At 68.6% G+C, this 20,307-nt stretch overlaps 1 protein-coding gene across 1 annotated transcript in view; it reads right to left on the reverse strand.

The window, feature by feature from the left end:
* The window catches only part of CCDC57 (coiled-coil domain containing 57), a 37,556-nt gene extending 21,197 nt beyond the window's left edge, over positions 1-16,359 (reverse strand). The window contains exons 1-15 of the mRNA XM_045836765.1: positions 16,142-16,359; positions 13,508-13,922; positions 12,335-12,443; positions 10,002-10,103; positions 9,048-9,205; positions 8,853-8,927; positions 6,606-6,806; positions 5,875-6,033; positions 4,021-4,183; positions 3,507-3,641; positions 2,379-2,660; positions 2,002-2,077; positions 1,593-1,748; positions 991-1,200; positions 661-764 (exon numbers count right to left, since the gene is read on the reverse strand). Coding sequence (XP_045692721.1) covers positions 661-764; positions 991-1,200; positions 1,593-1,748; positions 2,002-2,077; positions 2,379-2,660; positions 3,507-3,641; positions 4,021-4,183; positions 5,875-6,033; positions 6,606-6,806; positions 8,853-8,927; positions 9,048-9,205; positions 10,002-10,103; positions 12,335-12,443; positions 13,508-13,914 — 2,337 coding nt within the window. The 5' untranslated portion in view covers positions 13,915-13,922; positions 16,142-16,359. The remainder of the gene's footprint in view (positions 1-660; positions 765-990; positions 1,201-1,592; positions 1,749-2,001; positions 2,078-2,378; positions 2,661-3,506; positions 3,642-4,020; positions 4,184-5,874; positions 6,034-6,605; positions 6,807-8,852; positions 8,928-9,047; positions 9,206-10,001; positions 10,104-12,334; positions 12,444-13,507; positions 13,923-16,141) is intronic.
* Positions 16,360-20,307: the final 3,948 nt, after the last annotated feature.

Here is a 20,307-nt window from a genome sequence, read left to right on the forward strand (position 1 = left end):
TCTGCCACGCACACACTAGAGAACCTGATGGCTGGGGGACACTGCTAATTAAAAAATAAACCCACCCTGGCTGGTGCGGCTCAGCAGGCTGAGTGCCGGCCTGCAAACCGAAGGGTCGGTGGTTCGATCCCCAGTCAGGGCACATGCCTGGGTTGTGGGCTGGGTCCCCAGCAGGGGGCGCGGGAGAGGCAACCACACGTTGATGTTTCTCTGCCTCTCTTTCTCCCTCCCTTCCCTCTCTCTAAAATAAATAAAACCTTAAAAAAATAAATAGATAAGAAGTAAACAAAACCACTTCGAGGTGGAGGGGGTCCCTCTCCCCGGAAGACCGAGCAGCCTGTGAGCTCCAGGACAAAACCGCGGTCCCGCAGGCAGCGCCCGTCCCCGGGCGGTCGTGGGCGTGCGCCGGGCACCTGGGACGGCGCCTGGGAAGCGCGGCAGCTGTGAGGCCCCACGTGTGAGCCCCTCCCTGCTGTGGTGGGCGTGGGCTCGAGTGCCCTCCCGACTGTTCGTGGGGCCACGGGCACTGCCTCCTGGGAGGGACGCGGGCGCGGAGACGCCATGCGGCACGAAGGGCTTGGCACAGTGTTCACTTGGCAGCCACCCTCCCGGGGACGCCCCCCCCCCGTCAGAGACCCGCACAGCCTGCGGGGGCCGTACCTTCTGCCGCAGCCGGGCCACCAGCAGGTTCAGCAGACGCGTCCTGTCGCCCAGCCGCCTGAGCGCCAGCCCCACGGCGACGCTGTCGGGGGGCGCAGCGTCCCCTGTGCGGAGAGAGACCCGTCAGGCCCGATCCCTACGCCGTAGGGCCCGAGTCATCCGGGGCAGGTGTGTGCTTCTCTGCCTCTGCCTCCCCCGAGGACGCCCCGTCACCGCTGGCCCCTGACGCGACCACGGGCGGGGGGGGCCCCGCGGGGACGGAGCGTGTTTGGGGTGGAGTCTTCTCCCCCTCGTGCACAGGAAGCAGGGCCCCTGCAGGAAGACACCCACCCCCGAGCCTCTTCGTCCGAGCGGGGTTCAGACAGACGCCGCGCGGCCACGGGCCCAGGAAGCACAGGGGGCGTCGGACACTGTCCTCAACTGTGTCCTGCAGACCCTGGGGACGGAGCTCCGCAAACACAGCCGCCCCCCAGAGACGCCCACAGCCAGAGGCTTGGTCCACGAGGGAGGGAGGCTGGCCACCCCGGGCGCCGACACCCACTCAGGGGAAAGGGGGAGAGGGGCCGCCCGCAGAGCAGACACGCGGACAAAGCCGCCGCGAGAGGCGGGAGGCAGAGCGAGCGTGCGGCCGGAGGCCCCCAGACCCACGCTGGTCCCCGGAAAGGCGTTCCTCACGGCGTCGGCTGAGGTTGGGGAGCCCCACGCCCAGCGCCCCCCACCCCCACCCCCACCCCCACCCCGCAGCCGGGCGCGGCCTCAGGCAGAAACGAGCACAGTGCAGGCGAACACGCACGCTGCCCGAGAGATGCCACCTCAGGCCCAACGGGGGGCGGTCGCAAAGGTCGACACACATGCACTGACCAGGAGCCGGCGGCCTGGCCCACGGCACGGAGGACGGGGGGACGGGCGGGCGCCCCAGACGGGAGGCTCACCGGAGGCCTCGGCTGCGGGAGGGAGGCCGGGCGGGCTGTGGTCGCTCTGGGGCGAGGGCGCCTTCGGAGGCTCCGGCACATCTCCCAGCTGTTCTTCCAGCGTGTCGAACTTGCACTTGAGGTTTCGTATTTCTGCTTCGAGGGCCAGAACATAATCTGCCAAATAAGATGGGCAACCCGGTAGGCACGTGCGTGCAGGGGCGGAGGGACGGAGGGACGGAGGGACGGATGTCCTGCCGTCAGCAGGGCTCCAGGGGCTGGGGCTGCTCCCCTCGCTGCCCCATCTGCCACCCCGAGTCCCGGTGCCGGTGGGCCACGCCCCCCTGGGCCGCTGGAGTGCCGCGTCTGGGCGCCAGCCCGCCCGGCTCAGCCGGGGCTCAGCCCTCAGGAGAGGGCATGCCTCCCGCACCCCCGCGAGCTTCGGTCACAGACGCAGCGGTGGAGCCTTCAGCGCAACTGCCTCCGCAGCGGGACCCCTTCTGCCCCTGCGGGCGGGGGGCCGGCCGCGCCCCGCCGGGCACCCTCCCCAGGCCAGGCCTGCCGTCCACCAGGGGTGGGCCAGCCCAGCCCGGCCCGAGTCTCACTCTGGCTTTTAAGTGTGTCGGGCACCCTTCACTTCCCCTTGCACTTTCCACCCACGTGTGAAACTGCGCCCCGCCCCCGGGCCCCAGCCCTGGGGGACGGCAGCCATCCGACTCCAACGCGGTTTGTGACTGGGGTGCTTGGTCCCGAGCTCTGGAGAAACCTGAGGGGCCCAGGGGAGCACCGTCCCGGCCCCTCGCTCACCAGGGGCGGCGGCCTGTGCATCAGGCTGCGCGACTGGCTGTGCGCCCGGCTGCGTGTCCGGCTGTGTGCATCCGACTGCAGGTCCGGCTGCGGTGCCGGGCCCGGGGCTCTGCCCCCAGCCGGCTGGGCGGGGGGCAGCACCTGCTGGCTCAGAGCCTCCATCTCGGTCCTCATGCGGGCGACGGCGTCCCGCAGGCTCGCGTTCTGCTGCTGCAGCTGCTGGATCTGCCCCGATGGGAAGCCTGGGGCGCCGGCTTCTTCCCCCCGGCGCCCTAGGAGCACCTGCCGGACACGCGCCAAAGACAAAGGTCAAGGCCGGGAGATGGCCTCGGCCGCGCCGCCCTCTGGGCCCCGCTCCCCCCCCCCCCGCCCCTCCTCGGTCCTCGAGTCGCCCGGCGCAGGGGTCCCGCCTGCGCTGACGGAGGCACAGACGACCTTTCTTCTCTGTGTCACCAGGTGGTGACACTTTTCAGACGTAACTTCTACTGAGAAACTTGGGGACTCTCCTTTTCAGTGAACAGGCCCTCAGTCTCCTGCCAGGTGCCTGCGACAGCGACGCAGACGGGGACCGGTGCCGGCGAGGACGTGGAGAGAGGGAGCCGCGAGCACCGGCGCTCCGGCCGGGCGGCACCGCCCCAGGGCCGCGCCCACGGGAGCCGCCGTGTCTGTGTGGAAGCGTGCTGGCGCGTGCCCCCTGAGACACCGGCGACGGCCGCGGTGTGGAGACACGCGGACGGACAGAGTCCGGCGAGAGGGCAGGCGCTGCCCGGGGAGGGGCTGGGGGCAGGGCGCTGGGCGCCGCCGGGGGGGCGGGGGCGGCAGTGTCCCCGCTGCACAGAGGCTCAGGGCTCGGGGAGAACCCGGAGCAGGAGAGGAGCAGAGACGGGAGACCTCTGAAAGGGACCACACGGCCCGCGCGGAGGAGATCCAACCAGACAGACCCTCTGAACACAAGGCCGACCAGACGGGAGGGTCGGAGAGCAGATCGGACGCGGCCGGAGAGAAGCTGGCGGACGCAGACAGGCAGCGGGTGCTCACCCCTGAGCACGCGGCGGGGGTAGGGGGGTGGGGGGACGACCAGCGGCCAGGAGAGACGTGGGGGGAGGGCGGGGAGGTGGGGGCACTCACCTGGAGCTCCTGCTCAGGGAGGAGCCCGTGGGTCCTCAGGGCCTGCAGGGCCTGGTCTCTCTCGAGGGTCACGGCCTGCAGCACCGCCTCCTGCTCCCGCAGCTTACGCTCCGCCTCCTGGAGCTTGGCAGCAGCCTGAGGGGGGTGGGGCGCGCTCACCTCAGGGGGGGCGGGGGGGGGCAGGACTCCCTCTGGCGATGCAGGGTGACCGCGCCCCAGCACTCCGGGCAGGCGCTGGGGCTCCAGGTGTGGCCCCTCCCTCATCCCCCCTCTCCACGGCTGCCCGGACCTGCTGCACAGGGACCTGGACACTGTCCCGACCGGCCAGTCGGAGACACAGCTAAGGACACACCGTGAGAGGCTTGTGGCCGGGCAGGGGCATGCGGGTCAGGACAGCGGGGGCCGTCTCAGGTGGAAGCGCTTCGCGAGGATCGCGTTTCCACATCAAAGGGTAAGGGGCCCAGACCCAGCCTCCACGGAGCGCGCGGCCCACGGCGGGGCTGGGGGCGCTCACCTGCTCCCGGGCCGAGGTCAGCCCCTGGATCAGCTCCTCGGACTGGCGGTAGTGGTCCCTCTCCAGGCCAGCACAGCGCCGCTGCCAGTCCAGGCCCAGCTGCGCCTTGTCGCGTTCCAGGCTCTGCTCCCTCTCCGCGGCCAGGGCCAGCTGCCGCTGGTACCTGCGGGCGTCAGAGTCACTGGTGTCGCCTGTCCTCTGGGCCTGCTGGGCGGCATGCCGGGGAGATGGCCGCCCAGGGCTGCGGCCACCCCCTCCCGCCTGCGCCGGGCCAGCCTGCCCCCATGCGTGCGGACACCGGCCTGCTCGTGGCTGGCGGCTGAGGGGTTTCTGCGTTGGGACGTGGAGGAGACACACACCTCGGACAGGAATGGGCACGGCGGCCAGCCACAGGCCAGGGGCCTCCCAGCACCGAGAACACCGAGCCTGGGAAAGACACGGCCGGACTCAAGCGAGAGGAGAGCCAGCGCGCAGGAGGAAGGGGGCGGGGCCTCAGCTGGGACCAAACCCCAGAGCTCGGGAATGCACCGCCACCGGAGGAGCGCCGTGGACGCAGCCTGGGTGCAGCCGGGAGCCAGAGAGTCGGAAGAGAGAGCCCCCTGGAGCGGAGGACACACCCGCCCAGCAGGGGGCTGGAGAGACCGGAGCGGAGGGAACAAGCCAGCGAGGAGATGCAGCAGGAAGCGAGCTCCGGGAGAGACCCGTGCCCGGGTGGGATCACCCCCAGGTGCCGGGCCGAGGGCTGGAGGGGCTGTGCAGACACCGGCCCGCACGCAGCGCAGCCTCCCGCCGAGTGAGGGCCGGGCAGGGCACGGGGAGGATAGCCACTCCAGGGGCTGGCGGTGTGGAGTGACCCCGCAGCCTGCCCACCAGCCTGCAGGAAGTCGGCGAGGGCAGCCGGCAGGGCCAGCCTCCTGGGGCCCCGAGGGGTGACCCGGCCAAGCCGTTCCAGGAGCCCGGGAGACCAGTGGGCGCAGACAAATGACGCCCAGTCCGCAGCTGTGGTCCCAGAGCAGCAGCGAGGTCACACGGACGGGCTGAGACCCAGAGGGGCCACCGGCAGCCCCTCAAGGAGGCAAAGATGCAGCCGCAGAGGCCCGCAGCTCAGCAGCGGCCAGAGACAGTGATGCCGGAATCGGCCGAAAGCACGCTTCAGGGTCGCCGGAGGCAGCCGTGCGCATGGTGAGGGGAGGACCAACAGCGAAAGGCCTGAAGCGGAAACTCGAGGCCTGAGCGGCACGTCAGACGCTGCGGGGACGTCACTGCGCAGACACACGGGGACACATGCACAGACGGCCCGGGACTCACACCCGCTCACACCCTGCCCGCCGCGTGACAGCCAGGTCGCTGCAGACCAGCCGCCGGTCGGGAGGACAGCTGGACATGGATGCGCTCTCCGCCCAGATCAGCCCTGGGCGAGAAATGGACAACTAAACGGTGTCTGGAAACCTCAGAACCACGGGGAGTTCGGCCACATGCCTCCTGGGTCCACAGTGACCCATGGGCCGGAGGAGAAATCACAAGGAAATTAGGGAACATCAAAACGTGTGGGCTGCAACTGAGCAGCGACTGAAAGCGAGTTTCTAGCGTTAGACGCTTGTGTTTCTTTGGAAAGGGGGATGGTCTGAAGCCGGTCACCCGAGACCCTGCCCCCGGGCCCTCCAACGGCCTCGAGGGAAACCCGAAGGAGACGCCCAGAAAGTGCCGCGGACACGCACAGGCACCCACAAAGCTGACGCCGGAAAGACAGCCCAGGAAACCCCACTTCTGTCTCTGCCCTTGCCCCCTTCCCAGCGGGCTGCGAACCAGGGGCTCTGGGCCCAGGTCAGCGCCCAGCGCCCAGGGGACAATCACCTGCCGATGTCCTGCTGGCACCGGGCCAGCTGCGCCTGGAGCTCCGCCTCCTCCTGCTGCAGCGACTGGACCCGCAGGTCTCTGGAGGTCATCTCCTTGGACAGCTGGGCGACCTGGGCGTCCCAGTCAGACCTCAGCGTGGACGCCTCCTCCCGGAGTCTGGGCGGGAAGGCAGCGGTGAGTGTGCGCCGATTCTCCCGTGCAAGGCCTCGCGCACGCGCCCAGCACAGACACCGACCAGGGCGCAGCCCTGGGGGGCGGGCACAGCAGGCCAGTGTCGCTCCCGCCCTCCTGTGTCTGCACGAGCAGCAGCAGCAGACGGCCCTTCCCAGGGGCCTGGGGCCACAGGCCCAGCCGCTGCCACAGGACGAGCCGGCCCTGCCAGGCCAGCGGGGGACGATGAGCCCCGGGTGCTCGGGCGCTCGAGGGCCCGCCCGCTCGCCTGGCCCCGCCCCTCGACGTGGAGGCGTTCGGCGCGTGTTTTCAAACTGAACAGTAAACGAGGGTCTAAACAGCCCGTTGGTTCCCTGGTGAAATCTCCAGAAATTGGGACTCTTCCCCGAGAGGAAGAGCTTCAGCAACGTTCACGCCGGGCCCATGGGGACCCGGCACGGCGCCCGCGGGCTGCACGGGCTCCCGAGCACCGCGGCCGCGCCGGCTGCCTCCCGGGCGCGGCTGACGCCCTCCCCGTCAGTGCGCATGCGCCTCCCACGTGGCGCGGCCGCGCTCACCTGGTGATGGCGGCGTCCTTCTCCCGCAGCGCGTCCGCCTGCCTCCACTCCGCCCGGCGGGCCTGCAGCTCCAGCGCCTCGCACTGGGCCTGCAGCTCGAGGACCCGCGCCTCCAGCGCCCGCAGCTGCTCCGCGTGGGCGTCCTTCACCGACGCCAGCACCGCGTCCCTTTCCCGGGCGGTGCGGTCCAGCTCCTCGTGCCTGGAAGACAGCGGGGCCGCAGGGCTCACGCAGGGCCTGCTGCACTGCACGCCCAGTTGTGCGGGGTGGGGGCTGTGCGGGCGTCGCCGTGGGGTGGGATACCGCTCCTTTGCCCACCACCGCCGCAGAGCTGGGGCTGAGCAGCTGGAGGCACCAGCCGCAGGCCGGCCCCCGGGGCCAGCAGCCCTGCAGCAGGGAGAGGTGAGGCAGACCCTTCCGTCCAGCGCACTGGCGACGACCCCGGCAGCATTGCCGCGACCCCTGACAGCAAAGTGCTGTGGGCGCCCCTGGAGTCCCCCCCACTCGGGCCCAGCTCCGCTCCCGGGGGAGGCCCGCCCTGCACGGCCCAGGGCACGCGCTGAGGGACTCGGCCACCAGGAGACGTCCAGCTGGAGCACACACCAGGCTGCCGTGCGTGCCGCCGCGCCTGGCAGGTGACGCTCACGACCTGTGTTTTATTTCATCCCGACAGAAGCGAAAAGCCCTGAAAACCGCGCTTCCCGTGGCTCCTCTCGGGTCCGCCGGCGCCGTTCCAGGGTCAGTGTCCAGGACGCGCCGGAGCCCAGTGCCCTGTGCCCCCTCACCCGCCCACCCCTGCCTCCTCCGGCACCGAGTCCTGGGAAAGTCACGCCCACAGGGCGGGAGGGACGGACAGAGGTTTTCTGGGCTGCACGGCAGGCCCACTGTCCGTCTGCAAAGGCGAACACCAGGCCTCCGGCCGAGGACACGCACATGCGTGTCACCCGAGCTGCAGCTCAGGGGCCGTCCCAGGCGTGGCACCGGGCTGGCGGTGCTCACGGGCGGGGAGTTGGTGGTCCGGCACCTGCGCACTGAACTCGCCTCCTCCGAGGTTGTGGGCACTCGTCACCCGAGGCGTGCCCGACAGCCCGCCGCAAACGCACACGGGGGCATCTGAGCTGCCCCAGCCCCAGGCCCTGCAGGAGGTGGCTCCCAGGGTGTGAACCCCTGTCCGGCCCGAGTCCTCGGGTCAGAGGGTCCGGGGAACTGAGGGCCGAGAGGAAACAGAAGCGTGTACTGTGCAGCCACTGTGCCGTGCGAGTGCACTGTGCCTCGGCGTGGGGCGTCCTCCCCTCTCCGCGCCCCGGGGTCCCGGTCCCGCTAAGGAGGCGGGCACCCGCAACAGTCATGGGCACGTCTTCCCGGAGCCTTCCGCCTGAACGCGGGAAGCTGCCAGGGTGGATGAGGCTGCCCACTGGGGGCAGCCCCTGTGCCAGCAGGCACTGCCCGGCCTCCAGCCTCTGGGCTGCAGGCGCTTCTGCAGCGGCCGGGCCAGCAGACGGCCCAGCAGACGTCCCAACGTCACTCTCGGGGGCGGCCAGCAGGGGGCTCAGCGCGTGACCTGGGAGGCGCTCGGCCCACGTGGAGCTGCCGGTGCCCAGCAGGTCCTGGTGGGGGCTCGGGGGCCTCGGACGGGGGGCCCTTGTCCCGGCAGCAGAGCCGCTCGGTCCTGAGTGCACGTGACAGTCCGTCAACGACACTGGCTTTGCCGCTCGTGCTGCTGTTCGGTCGAGTCCACGCTCATAATCCTCACAACGTCTGAACGTGGAACCGGTGGCCGCCGCGAGCTCCACTTCCCCGCGTGCGGGCTCACAGGCGCCCTCTGCAGGGCAGCGCACTCTGTCCAGGCAGCACTGCGGAGGGCGGGGTGGGGCCGCGGGAGGGGCCCCAGAGGGAGAGGAGCGGCCCTGGGCGGCCAGCACTCTGACTGCAGGCAGCGGTGGGCGTGGTGTTGCCGTGGCGTTTCGGCACACACGCACACACTGGCGTCACTGAGCCGTCGTAGCTCCCGATGGCAGTATTCGCCGCGTGCTGGAAATCGCGTTCACTGTCACGTTTCAGTTTACAGCGTAGGAGGTTCTGGATGTAGCCTTGAACACAGACTGGGAGGGACGGTGCTTCTGCAGCCTCTCGGGCCAAGGCCCCGGGCGGACTGCGTCCCAGCACTGCCAGCAGGGCCGGGCCGTGGAGGCCAAGGGCCCGTGTGCCCCGTCCATGCCATCGGCACCGGGAGCCAGAGGTACTCACTTCCTCCTGAACGTCTCCTCCTCCTTCTCCCGGGTCAGCTGCGCGGACTGAAGTCTGTCCTCCAGCTCCTTTATCCTGAAAACCACCAGGTGTTGGCGCAGAGCCGGCCTGCGACCAGGGCCCGCACCCGCTCCAGACAGGGTCCCCACGGGCGGCGGGGCGCCCCCCCAGAGAGGACGCGGGAGGGACCCGCACCGGGCGTCCTTCACGGCGGCGAGGTCCCGGAGCTCCCAGGTGGCCCGCTGCAGCCTGTCCTCCAGCTCCGAGTTGGCGGCCTGCGCGCTCCGCAGGGACTCGGCCACCTGGGCGCCAGCCTCCCGCTGGGCCCCCAGCTCCTCGTTCAGAAGCTTCACCTGGGAGACAGGGGGATGGTGTCCTCACACGGCCCCGCCGGCGGCAGGGCACCCCCAGTGGGGCCGGCGTGACCCAGCCCGTGGCCCCAGCGGCCCCACGACCTGCCCCGTCGCCTGGCACGTGCTGTGAACAGTATTTAAATCCGGGCTCACACGTGCGGGCGGGGGCTGAGAGAATGTGGCCCAGACCCTGACCACGCACTCACGTTTTAAACAACCTTTCTTCGTGGGGGGGTGTGGGGGGCTGATGGCTGCTGCCCGAATCGGCAGCGGGTGTAGGTTGTGAGGCCTGGGGAGTGGGTGGAGGGGGCAAGGGGCGGGCAGCCGGCGTCCAGAGTCTGTGACCTACCCCCACAGCAGAGGGGGACAGGGTCTGCACAGCCCCCCACCCTGCAGCCCCTCCCCTGACCGCGTGCCCTGACACTGCGGAGCACAGGGTGACCCCCACGCGCCCCTCCCTTCTCCCCCGGCGCCCTGGTGAGGGTCCCTTGTGGGCAGCCCCAGCCTCGAGGTCTGGGCAGCACTGCTCTGGGGGGAGTGGCCCAGGGACTTGCTCAGAAAGGCAGGCAAGGCCCAGGGGACCGAGAGGGGCTGGGCCCCCACAGGGCCGCTGGGCAGGGCGGGTGCTGCCCCGACTTCTGCCTCCCCTGCAGACCAGACCCCATCTTGGAGCCAGAGGCCAGGCGTGTGCGCCCCCCACCCCAAGCCCTGGCAGCGCCGCGCTCCTGCAGAGGAGGTGGCCTCGTGGGGACCCGCCCCCCAGCGCAGGCCCCGGCCTGGGGGATACGCCCGCTACCTTGAGCTCATGTGCCAAGACCACGCTGCTCATGCTGTCCGCCTGCAGCCGGAAGGCCTGCTCCTGCTTCTGCGTTTCGGATTCAAACTCCAGCAGCAGCTCCTGGGGCGGGGGGGGGGGGGGGCTCGGGGTGAGTGGGGCAGGGCCCCGAGGAGACCAGCGCTCGCGAGCCGGTGGCACCGACGGGCCTGCAGTGCACGCTCAGTGCCGACACTTTCTGCTCGGAGCTGGGGCCCCTCCCAGAGCCCCCCAGAGGGCCCATCGGGAGGACAGTCCAGAGCCCCCCACCCCATAAGCGGGCTGTCAGCCCAGTGGCTGGGGCCATGGAGCCACGGAGTCTGGGGAGGGGGCGCAGGGAGCCCGCCTGCCCGCCCGTTGGGAAAGCCGGCTGCCTCTCCCGGGGGTTGAGAGGGGCCTCAGAGGCCCTGCACAGACCGGCAACCGGAAACCTGTGCTTTGCTGCTGTACCCCATGAGAGCCAGAAGCAGCGAGCGCCAGGGGTCACAGCAGTGACTGTCCCTGGAGCCGGAGCAGACAGCCCTGGTGCCCGCCCTCAGCACACGGCCACGAAGCGGCAGGTTTCTGCTCCTGCGCTGCAGGCTGCGGCCACCAGGGGGCAGCCGGCCCCAGGCCTGGGACCATGGGCCGAGGGGTGTCACCTGGGCAGGAGGACCCACCGCCCACGTGCCGCTGTGCCCACCGCCCTCTGTCCCCACCGCCCCCAAACACGCCCGCCTCCTGGCCACCCTCTCCTCTTGCCCTGGAGTCCCCTCCTCCCAGTCCCGCTCTGGCGCCCTGCAGCCACAGCCCCCTCACCGGCCACGTCTCCCCTCAAGCGGGACGGCCCCAACCGGACAGCCCTTTGTCTACGTCCACTCCTGGGGGCCCCCACCCCATCTCCGAGGCCCGCTGCCCTGCGGCCCGAGCAAACGCCCTTCCCGTCCAATCCCATGTCCACACACGGCCGGTCAGCGTGTCCTCCGCCCCTGTCGCCTCCGCCTCCTCCAGCTGGGCGTCCCCAGACCCTGCCCGCTCCCCCCGCCCCCTCAGCAGCCTCCTGGCCGCTCCCGGCCCCGCGGCCCACGAGCTCTCATCGGGCCACCAAGCCCATGTGGCTTTTTCCCACAAACTCCAAAGACACACTTTCCAGTTTCACTGATAACTAACTTATTGACTGGGACGTCCTGAGTGTGTCGGTGACCTCCCACGTGGTAGAACACTGATCGCTCTCGAGTAACGTCTCGGTCTGATCGCGGGGAAGCTCCCACTATCAACCTGAGCGGGTGCGCCCGACCCTGGGGCGTCATCCGGCGAGAGGTCTCCAGCACGGAGCCTCCCCGACCACTCCTGACATGTCTGATCAACCACAGCACCTCCTCCACACTCGGCACAAAACTCTTTATGTGCTTCAGTTGCATTTTACCTCTTGAAATAACAAAGTACAATCTGCCGAAAATGTTGCATATTTTCTTCCACCTTCAATATTAAAACGTCTGCACAAAAATTCAAGTTTGGCACGCTTTTTTAAACGCACGCTGACACGACAGCTGTCACAATACAATCTAACCAAATTGCTTTGAATGAAATTAAAGGCAACTAAGCGCCACTAGAGCCATCGTACAGAAAAAAAGAAACAAACTCCTCGGCCAGCCCACGAGTCACAGCTGAGCTCACCGGGCACACGCTGCTCCCAGCCCAAAGCCGGAGCCCTTGCCCCTGGAGCAAAGCCCCTCCTGGCGACGGCCTGGGAGCCCCGCCCCCGAAACCCCTGCGCCCCCGACACTGGCCCCCAACTCCCTGGGCCAACGGGGGCTGAGGCTCCCCCACCCTCCGCATCTGCAGAGGTGGGCTCACGTGTCCTGTTCTCGGGGCTCCCTTCTGCCCCCAGTGAAGAGGTCAGCCCCGCCCACCGCGTCCCGCGGGTGACGCCCCCTCAGGCAGGGCAGCTCGGCAGGAGCTCCTCCGTCCGTCACCCCGCTCTGCCCGGGGGGCCCTGACCCCAAGCCCACCCAGCAGCACAGCCTGGTCCCCTCCACGCACGCTGCCTTTCTCCAGAGAAAAGTCGTCACCAGCGCGAGGCCGACTGCGTTTCTGCGTCGCCAGCGGGCACGAGGCAGGGCCGGCCCACAGGAGTGCCCGCTCTGTCCCGGCCGGAGCGCGCGGCCAGCAGGGCAGGGTGCCGGGGCAGACAGACCACGGAAGGCCCGCCCTCCACCCGTCCTCACCCCCCCCCGACTCCGGGCAGCCCCCCCGCGGTCGTCCCCCTACCCCGCCGACACGACGACCCTTGGGACAGGGCGGCCCGCGCGGGGGCCCGACGCCGCGCGCCCCACCTGCCTCTGCAGGGCCAGCTGGCCGTCGAGCTGCTCCAGCCTCCTCTCCAGCGTCCACTGCAGCTTCTCGTACTGCTCCCGCTGCCGGTCGACCTCGCTGCTCTTGTCGCTGAGCGGAGACAGCGGCGTTGGGACGCGACTCAGCCAGCGTCCCCAGAAGGACGCAGTCGCCGGGTGAGCCTGAGGGGCCTGAGCCGGAGCTCTGCTCTGCAGAGGCGGCTTGGGGGAGCCCCGGGGGGCTGCGCTCACACCCTCCACCCCGCCTGCTCGCTGCACCCAGACGGGCGACCGCCTGCGGCAGAGCGCGGAAGGGGGGCGGAGCCTCGTCTCAGCGCCTGTCCCCGGGGAGTCCAGGAAGCACGCCCAGGGCCAGGGAGATCTCCGCTCACTCGCTCGGGTGGAACAGGAGGCCGGCAGGTGCCGACGCCAAGGGGACGGCGGCCGGCACTGCCCCCCAGGTCCGAGAGCCCCACCGTCAACACGCCCCAGCCGGCGATCCAGGGCCCGCTCAGAACGGAGGGGACCCTCCGCAGAGGGTGGGGCGGGGACACGGCAGAGGGCCTGGAGGACGTCTGGGAGCCGACACGAGGGAGAGCCCCAGGCTCAACCACAGCGTGAGGACGACAGAGGAAAGAGGCGGGACTGGCGGACAGAACAACGGACGGCACCGGACCAGAGAAGAGGGGAAGGGGCTGAAAGCGCAGGCTGAGGGGCCATGGGGCAGCAACAGGAGTGCCAGCGCTCACGTCCGGGTCCCAGGGCACAGGACACAGCAGGGGGACGGAAATGCGTTCCGGGGAACTGATGGCTGAAAATGCCCCAAATTTGACAAGAACGAGTGGGCAAAGGACCCGAGGAGACACTCGCAGAGCAACGGAAAGCACCTCGAGGACGTTCTGGACGCTCGGCGGGCGTGAGGGGGGAGACTGGCGGCCCTCGGAGGGCCCTGCAGTGAGCAGCAGGCGGCGGAGACCCTCGGGCTCTGGGCGGGGCTGGCCTGGGTGGAAGGCCACCGTGCATTCCCGGGACCCCAGGGAGGCGGTGCAGGGTGTGGACACCCGTTCAGAGGGCCAGCAGCCTGGCTCTGGGCCCGTCCGAGGGGACGGCCGGGCGCCCGCCAGCAGGGGTGTGGACCGGCGCACGGGGCAGGGGCAGGGGTGGGCGGGTCCCCACCTGTGGGCCCGCCGCAGCGCCAGGCGGTGCTCTTGCTCCTTCTGCTGGAGCTGCTGCTGCAGCTCCTCCCGCCGCCGGGCCTCCCTGGCCAGCGCCTGCCGCAGCCGGGCCGCCTCGACCTTCAGCTCGCTCACCTCGGCCTGCCGGGCGCCCTCCAGCCGCTGGGCCTGGGCGAAGGCGGCGTCGTAGCGCTCCAGCTCGTGGTCCCGCTCCTCCAGCACCTGCAGGTTGTAGACGAAGTCCTCCTGCAGGCGCCGCAGCCGGCCCTGCGCCTCCTGCAGCCGGCCCTGCGCCTCCTGCAGCGCCGCCTCCTGCAGTCGCGTGCGCTGGGCCTGCAGCGCCCTCCACTCCTCCTCCTTGCGGGCCAGCAGCTCGCCCAGGGCCTGCTCCGAGGGGGGCGGCGGCATCGCAGCAGCTGCAGTGAGAGGGGGCGGCGCCGTCAGGGACTCTCGCTGTCCTCGCACAGGGTCCCCGCGGAGCCTCGCTGACACCGACCGCTGTCCCCACCGCAGGCAGCGGGGGCTCGGGTCAGCACCCTGCTGCCTGGTCACCCTGGGCCCTGCAGTGCAAGGGGTTCCCTCGGCCGTGAGGGTCCCGGGCGGCACACACGTCACGAGTGACATGCATGGGACACGCAGCACAAGGGACACACCTGTCGAAAACAGCACACCACACACACAGGAGGTAACACGCATGAGTGACACCTGCTGTGGGTGACCTGCGTGCAGCACGGGTCGGGCCGGGGCCCTGCGCTGGCGCCAGGCTCTCTGGGAAACCAGGGCCAGGCCAGGCTGCTCCAGGCCAGCCACGAAGGTCAGGGGGAGCCGGGGCGTGGGGCAACGAGGTGGCGCTGCGGCCTCCACAGGTGGCTGTCACACAGGGAGTGGGTGGGGACGAGCCCAGGGGACGGTGATCCCGAGTGCCACCTTCTACAGCAGAAGCGCCAGCACCCTGGGGAGAAGCGCCTGAGTCCAGGCCGGGTCCCGAGAAGCCCCGGATGGGCCTGGAGCGGCGCGTGGAGCGGGGGGGGGGGGTGGGGGGGAGGGGGAGGGTCAGACAGGCGGGGCCACGCAGAGCACAAGAGCCAGTGGGCCGGGGCGCCTCACGCCTGAACCCGGACAAGCAGAGCAACCGAATAAATGGTGGTGATGGATTACAACCCGTGGAATTGAGAAAAAACTGTCATCCTGGCTGGCGTAGTAGCTCAGTGGACTGAGCGCGGGCTGCGAACCAAAGCTTCGCAGGTTCGATTCCCAGTCAGGGCACATGCCTGGGTTGCGGGCCACGGCCCCCAGCAACCACACGTTGACGTTTCTCTCTCTCTCTTTCTCCCTCCCTTCCCTCTCTAAAAATAAATAAATAAAATCTTAAAAGAAAAAGAAAAAACTGTCAACACCCACACAACGAACAGAATGAACAGGAGAATGGAGAGCAAGATTCTTCCTTGCAGTAGACACCCTGCTAACAAACGTAGAAGGAATGACAGTAATGGGAAAAAGTCACCGTTTGGCAACTATGACGCACGCGTGTTGGAAAACACTCGCTCTCGGGCTGGACGCTGAGACCAGCGACAAGCAGCGTGGCCACAGACGGAGACTCGGTCTCGAGGCCTCTCCCCACGAGGCACCTATTATTCACCCGGGAAAAGTGACCAACTCTGACGGAGACCCCGGGAGACCCCACGCAGGCCACGTGACCCGCTCGTAACGGGACCAAGTGACACCGTCTGCCCGCTGCCGAGATGCACGGAGAGGAACACAGTTTCCCCGTTCAGGTTTTCTCACGGAAAGTGCGGAACTTGACATTATGACTCACGAGGAGCCGCCAGATAAACCCAAGCTGAGGAGGAGTCTACAAAGTAACCGACTGTGAAAGTCAAAGCCGGACCAGGAACTGGTCCGGATCGCAGGAGAGGAGGGCGGGGACAGCCGTGGGCTGGACCCTGGGCGGTCAAGTCGCCTGCGCGGCTCGTCGGCGAGTCCTGTCCGCGGGACACTGGTTTGGAAACCGGAAAGGTCGGCCCCAGAGGCACTCGGGAGAGGCCAGGACTGAGCCTTTACCGCCGCTTCCTCCCCTAAAGCCTCTCCTAACCTCTCCTCTCAAGGCGACCTCTTTCTGAGAAGAAAAGGGGAGGGGAGGGTTTTGGAAAAAAGGCTGAGCAGAGCCCGTTTTCCTAGTATCTCTGTGTCTGCTGATCTCAGTTCTTTATCTGCAGCAGAGGCAGTCCCTAACCCTGGGACACGCTGGGTCCGGTGCGTCTCCGGGGCTCGCCCACGCTGGGGGCGCGAGGTCGGCTTGTCGCCTCCTGGAGTCTCGCGGTGGCGCCTTCCAGGGCCCGTAACAACAGCCTTCCACGTGCATCGGTCACCCCAGGCTGTGACTCAGGCGGCCTCAGGCATGACTCGGGCCACAGCGTGCGCTCCCCGAGTTCCCTGTACGTTTGCGTTGTCAGCCCGCCAGACCCCCTGTGCTCCCGCAGGGGGTCGGGGGACCTCGGCAAACGGGACGGGGCGAATCCCTGTACCGCCTCTGACACTTTAAAATAAGTTCCACATACTTTTTCAACCGCCGCCCTGCAGGCAGCCTCGCCTGTGGGCGGGCGCCGCAGGGACGCAAAGGTTGGGCCGCACAAACCTGGAGCCGGCGAGCGTCTGCAGGGGACGGGCGTGCGGGGCTCCGCGGCCCGGCTCTGGGCGCCCGCACCGCGGACTGCGAAGTCTCGAGTTTCTCCGCGCTTTTGCAGGAAAGCGACGAGAGACCGCGAGCGAAGGACCCTTGCGCGCGCCCTCGTCTCACCCGGAGCGCGGGGTCCTGGGCAACCTACGCTCCCGCCGCGTCGCCATAGCGACACGAGTCCGTCCGCCGCGGTCCGGGCGAGCGCGGTGCAAAGCTCAAGTCCCGCCGGCGGGAAACGCGGGCCAGGTTCCAGGTTCCTACAGCCCGGCCCGGCCCCTCCCGGCTCGGAGCGCGGGCGCTGGGTGGAACATGGGGCACACGGCCGACCCGTCTCGGAGTGGGGCCAGCCGAGTGAGGAGGGCCGCGGACCGTCTGGGGTGGCGGGGTGGACCAGAGGGCCCGAGGCGCCTCCAGGTCGGGAGCTCCCGGAGCGCGCCGGTCTTGAACCCAGAGGGCGGATCTAAGCGGCGGCAGGGGCTGCAGGGGGCGGTGTACGTCCCTCGGGCAGCGACAGGGCGCGGCTGGGCAGGTGTTCAGGGCTGGGCGCTGTTGAAAGGTTTGGTCTGTGAGACTTTGTCTGCCGTGAGCGCTCACAGCCGGTGCGCTTTTGTGCATGAGTTCGATCATACGTTGCAAAGAGAAACAAAAGCACCTTTGCAGGCAGTTTCTGGGTAGGGACACCGGTCACCAGCGTCTGAGCGTCCTCTGGAGCTGAGGGGTACACGGTTGCCCCAAGTAAAGACAAAACGTGAGCTCACCCCGCCTGGAGGTGGCACTGTGGGGCTCCAGGCAGCGATGGGCACAGAGGCCCCTCCCGTCTGTTTTCTCCATCCCCAAGGCCTGGGGGCTGCCCAGGGCTGGTCCCTAAGTTGGTTGTGCCAGTGCTGGACAAACGTCCCAACCCGGTTAATCCTGAGAAAGGCTCTGCCGTAGGAGGCAGCTTTCAGAGCGGGGTCCAGGAGGTACTAAATATCAGGCAGATCAATAAGCCAGGCTGCGTGGGAAGTGGAAGGTGTCAGGGTCTCCCAAGGGTCCAGCGAGAGATGTCCGGACAGTGGGCACCAAGCGGGCATTTGGCCACGTAGACCCCCCAGCTGTCTTTAAAGGGGGCTGGCACCCACCTTCTTTACCATCCCACCCACTGTGTAGAAGACAGCCAGTGAGGGGAAGGTGACTGGGGGCCTGGGGGTTCCCTGGGGGGGCTCACAGCATGCACCTCACTCCCCAGGGACCATGATGTCCGCCTCTGCACGGGGGGGAAGCCAAGAGCCCGTGAGGCCCCGGGCAACCCTGCACACCTCCCAGTTTCACAAGCCCCACGTGGAAGCCCACCCTTGAGCTGGAGTCACTGTGAGGACGAGGGATGGGCAATGGCTGTCAGCTGCCCCTAGGAGGCGTCCTGCCCCTCCGAGCCCCTGGGCGGTCCCTTGGGGAGCAGTGGGTGCCGAGTCATGGAGAGGAAGGGCTGCGGTTGGCACAGGAAGGTCGTGCAAGGCTTCGAGCTCTGCACTGGCTGGAGGGGATGTGCAGAGGCTTGGCACACAGCCGAGCCCACTCCCACTGCCCCACAAAGCCTGGCTGCCATCCTCCGCCCGGCCTGGGGAAGAGATGCCCATCCTCCGCCTTGGGGCAGGGGCTGGGACACTTTGAACTGAGATTGGGGGGCATGTGGGGAGCTGTAGCTCCAGGTCCCACTCTCCAGCTGGGTGGGCGTGGGTGAGGGGAGCTGGGGGGAAGCACTGAGGCTGCATGGGAGAGCCAGCAGAGGAGCCCTGGGGGCCAGAGACAGCCACAGGGAGAAGTTGGGCACCATCTGGCCACAGGTCTGAGTGAGGCCGGAGAAGTGGCCACTACGTTTGGGGCTGGAGGCCTGGACAGGAGTGTGGGGCAGTGTGTTTTCGCCCAGGGCCAGGTCCCTGACTGAGGAGGGTCTGTGTGTGCGGTGCTGAGCTCAGCCAGCCTCCTCAGCGGTCCCCAACCTGTGACAGGTGCCGAACCTCACCTGGTCAGCAGGTACCGCGTGGATGCCCTCACACCCGGGAGCAGGCCCCTGCCAGCAGAAGCCGTGCAGCCAACAGCTCTGTCCCGGGCCCCGCCTCAGAAGACTGCAGAAGCTGGGGGCCAGGCTGAGCCACGGGAGGGCCACACCCCACACCCCAGTGGAGCTCTAGCCACCAGCTTTTCACGGACAGCGTCCTGCGTCCTTGCCTGGCCACCCCACAGCTTCTTAGCGACACCTCACTCAGCCCAGATCTGGTGGCAGACGTCCACAGATGAAGTGGACAGCTGCTCCAGAGCTAGGGAGTGTCCCTTCCCTGTGCCTGTGGGACTCGGGGTGGGGGCAGGCCTGTGGGCAGCAGCAGAGCGGGGCTGGGGGCCTCCAGGAGGAGGGGAGGGAGGAGCAGGCAGCGGGACCCTCCCACAGAGGCTGGAAGGGCAGCTCGGGCAGCCTGGAGGCACCGGCACAGGCAGCAAACAGGGAGGTGAGGGGACCCAGCCTGAGGGGCGAACCGAGTGAAGGCCCCACTGGTTCGTGTTTCCCTGTGTCCCAGCCCTGCCCCCAGGGCCAGCCTAGCTGGGCAGGGGGCCCCGAGGACCCCCAACCCCACCCATAGCTCAGGATGGGATGGGGCAGTGGAACCAGGAGGATAAGTGCCCTGAGCGCTGGGCCCAAAGGGCCTAGGGACCGGGGGAGCCCCAATGTGCAGGGCCGCTTCCTGTCCAGCCTGCAGCCCGAGGCACAGGCGGGGCTCCAATGGCCCCACGGAGCCCGTGGCCCCCAGAGCAGCCGGGACTGCAGGCACCTCGCGCCCTTCGTGCCGGGGAGAGCTGCTCCCCCAGCACCCACATGGGCCTGCCCCTGCTCCGTGCCCTTCACTAGGGCCCCCTGCATGAGGCTCAAGCGCTGTGGGTGGCGAGGGGCGGGGGCAGGGCTTTGCTGCCCCAGGAGTGGGAAGGGGACATCCAGGGCAGCCTCCGGCCCCACAAGGAGGCCCCTGCCTGGCACCGCCCACTCTGGCTTCAGCGTGGGAGCTGGCTGACCACAGGGACTTACCCCTGCTAGGGCTGGGACGGCCGGATGTCCACAAGCGGAAGGAGGTCCCCTGTCCCCCACACCACATACGGAAAACCCCTCCACATGGGCCAACCTCGACATGAGAGCTAAGCCTGCAAAGCTCTCAGGAGGAAACATGGGGGCAAGTCTTCGCCACACGGGGTCGTTGGACATGACAGCAAACACACAGCTGCCCAAGAAACGAAGACAAAGCTTTTGCATGTCAAGGCCCACGGGAGAAGCCCCGGCTGGCACAGCTCAGTGGATTGAGCGCGGGCTGGGAACCAAAGTGTCGCAGGTTCAATTCCCAGTCAGGGAACATGCCTGGGTTGCAGGCCATGACCCCCAGCAACCGCACATTGATGTTTATCTCTCTCTTTCTTTCTCTCTCTCTCTCTTTCTCCCTCCCTTCCCTCTCTAAAAATAAATAAAATCTTTAAAAAAGAAAAAAAAGCTCACAGGAGAGAGTGAAACCACCGCCCAGGAGACGGGGGCAGACAGCTGCAAACCACACGTCTCCTCGGAAGGGCCCAGGACTCGTCCTCCTGACACTCGGCAAAAAGGCCCGAACGGACGGTTCTCCTGCGGAGACGCCGAGCGCCCGCAGGCCCGCGGGAAGGCGCTCCGGGGCGTCAGTCCTCAGGGGACGCGAGTCGACGCCACCAGCGCGGCTTTAGGGAAAGGGGCAGGGAGCCTCGCGGTCCAGGCGTGGAGGAACCGGGTCCCCGCTGCCGGGGCGGCTCCCTGCCCCCCAAGACAGAGGAAGACGGGTCCCCACGGAAACTCCGCCGGGGGGTGTCTGTGTGGGTGCAGCGCGTGGCTCATGGCAGCCGGGAGGCGGCAGGGACCTCGGCGTCCCCCGGCAGACGAGTGGGGTGCACCCACACGGCAGAGTGTCTGTCGCTCGGCCGTAACCGGGGTGACGTGGTGAAGGCTGCTGCGCGGAGGAGCCTCGGAGACGTTGGCCGAGGAAGAGCAGCCGGTCACGAGAGGCCGCGCGGCATGTGGCTCCTGCCGTGGGGCGCGCCGGGAACAGGCCGAGGATGGGGCTGGGGGCAGCGGCTCATCG

The sequence above is a fragment of the Phyllostomus hastatus genome, unplaced genomic scaffold, assembly GCF_019186645.2.
Source record: "Phyllostomus hastatus isolate PE091 unplaced genomic scaffold, TTU_PhHast_1.1 phas_contig_210, whole genome shotgun sequence".
Taxonomy (NCBI): domain Eukaryota; kingdom Metazoa; phylum Chordata; class Mammalia; order Chiroptera; family Phyllostomidae; genus Phyllostomus; species Phyllostomus hastatus.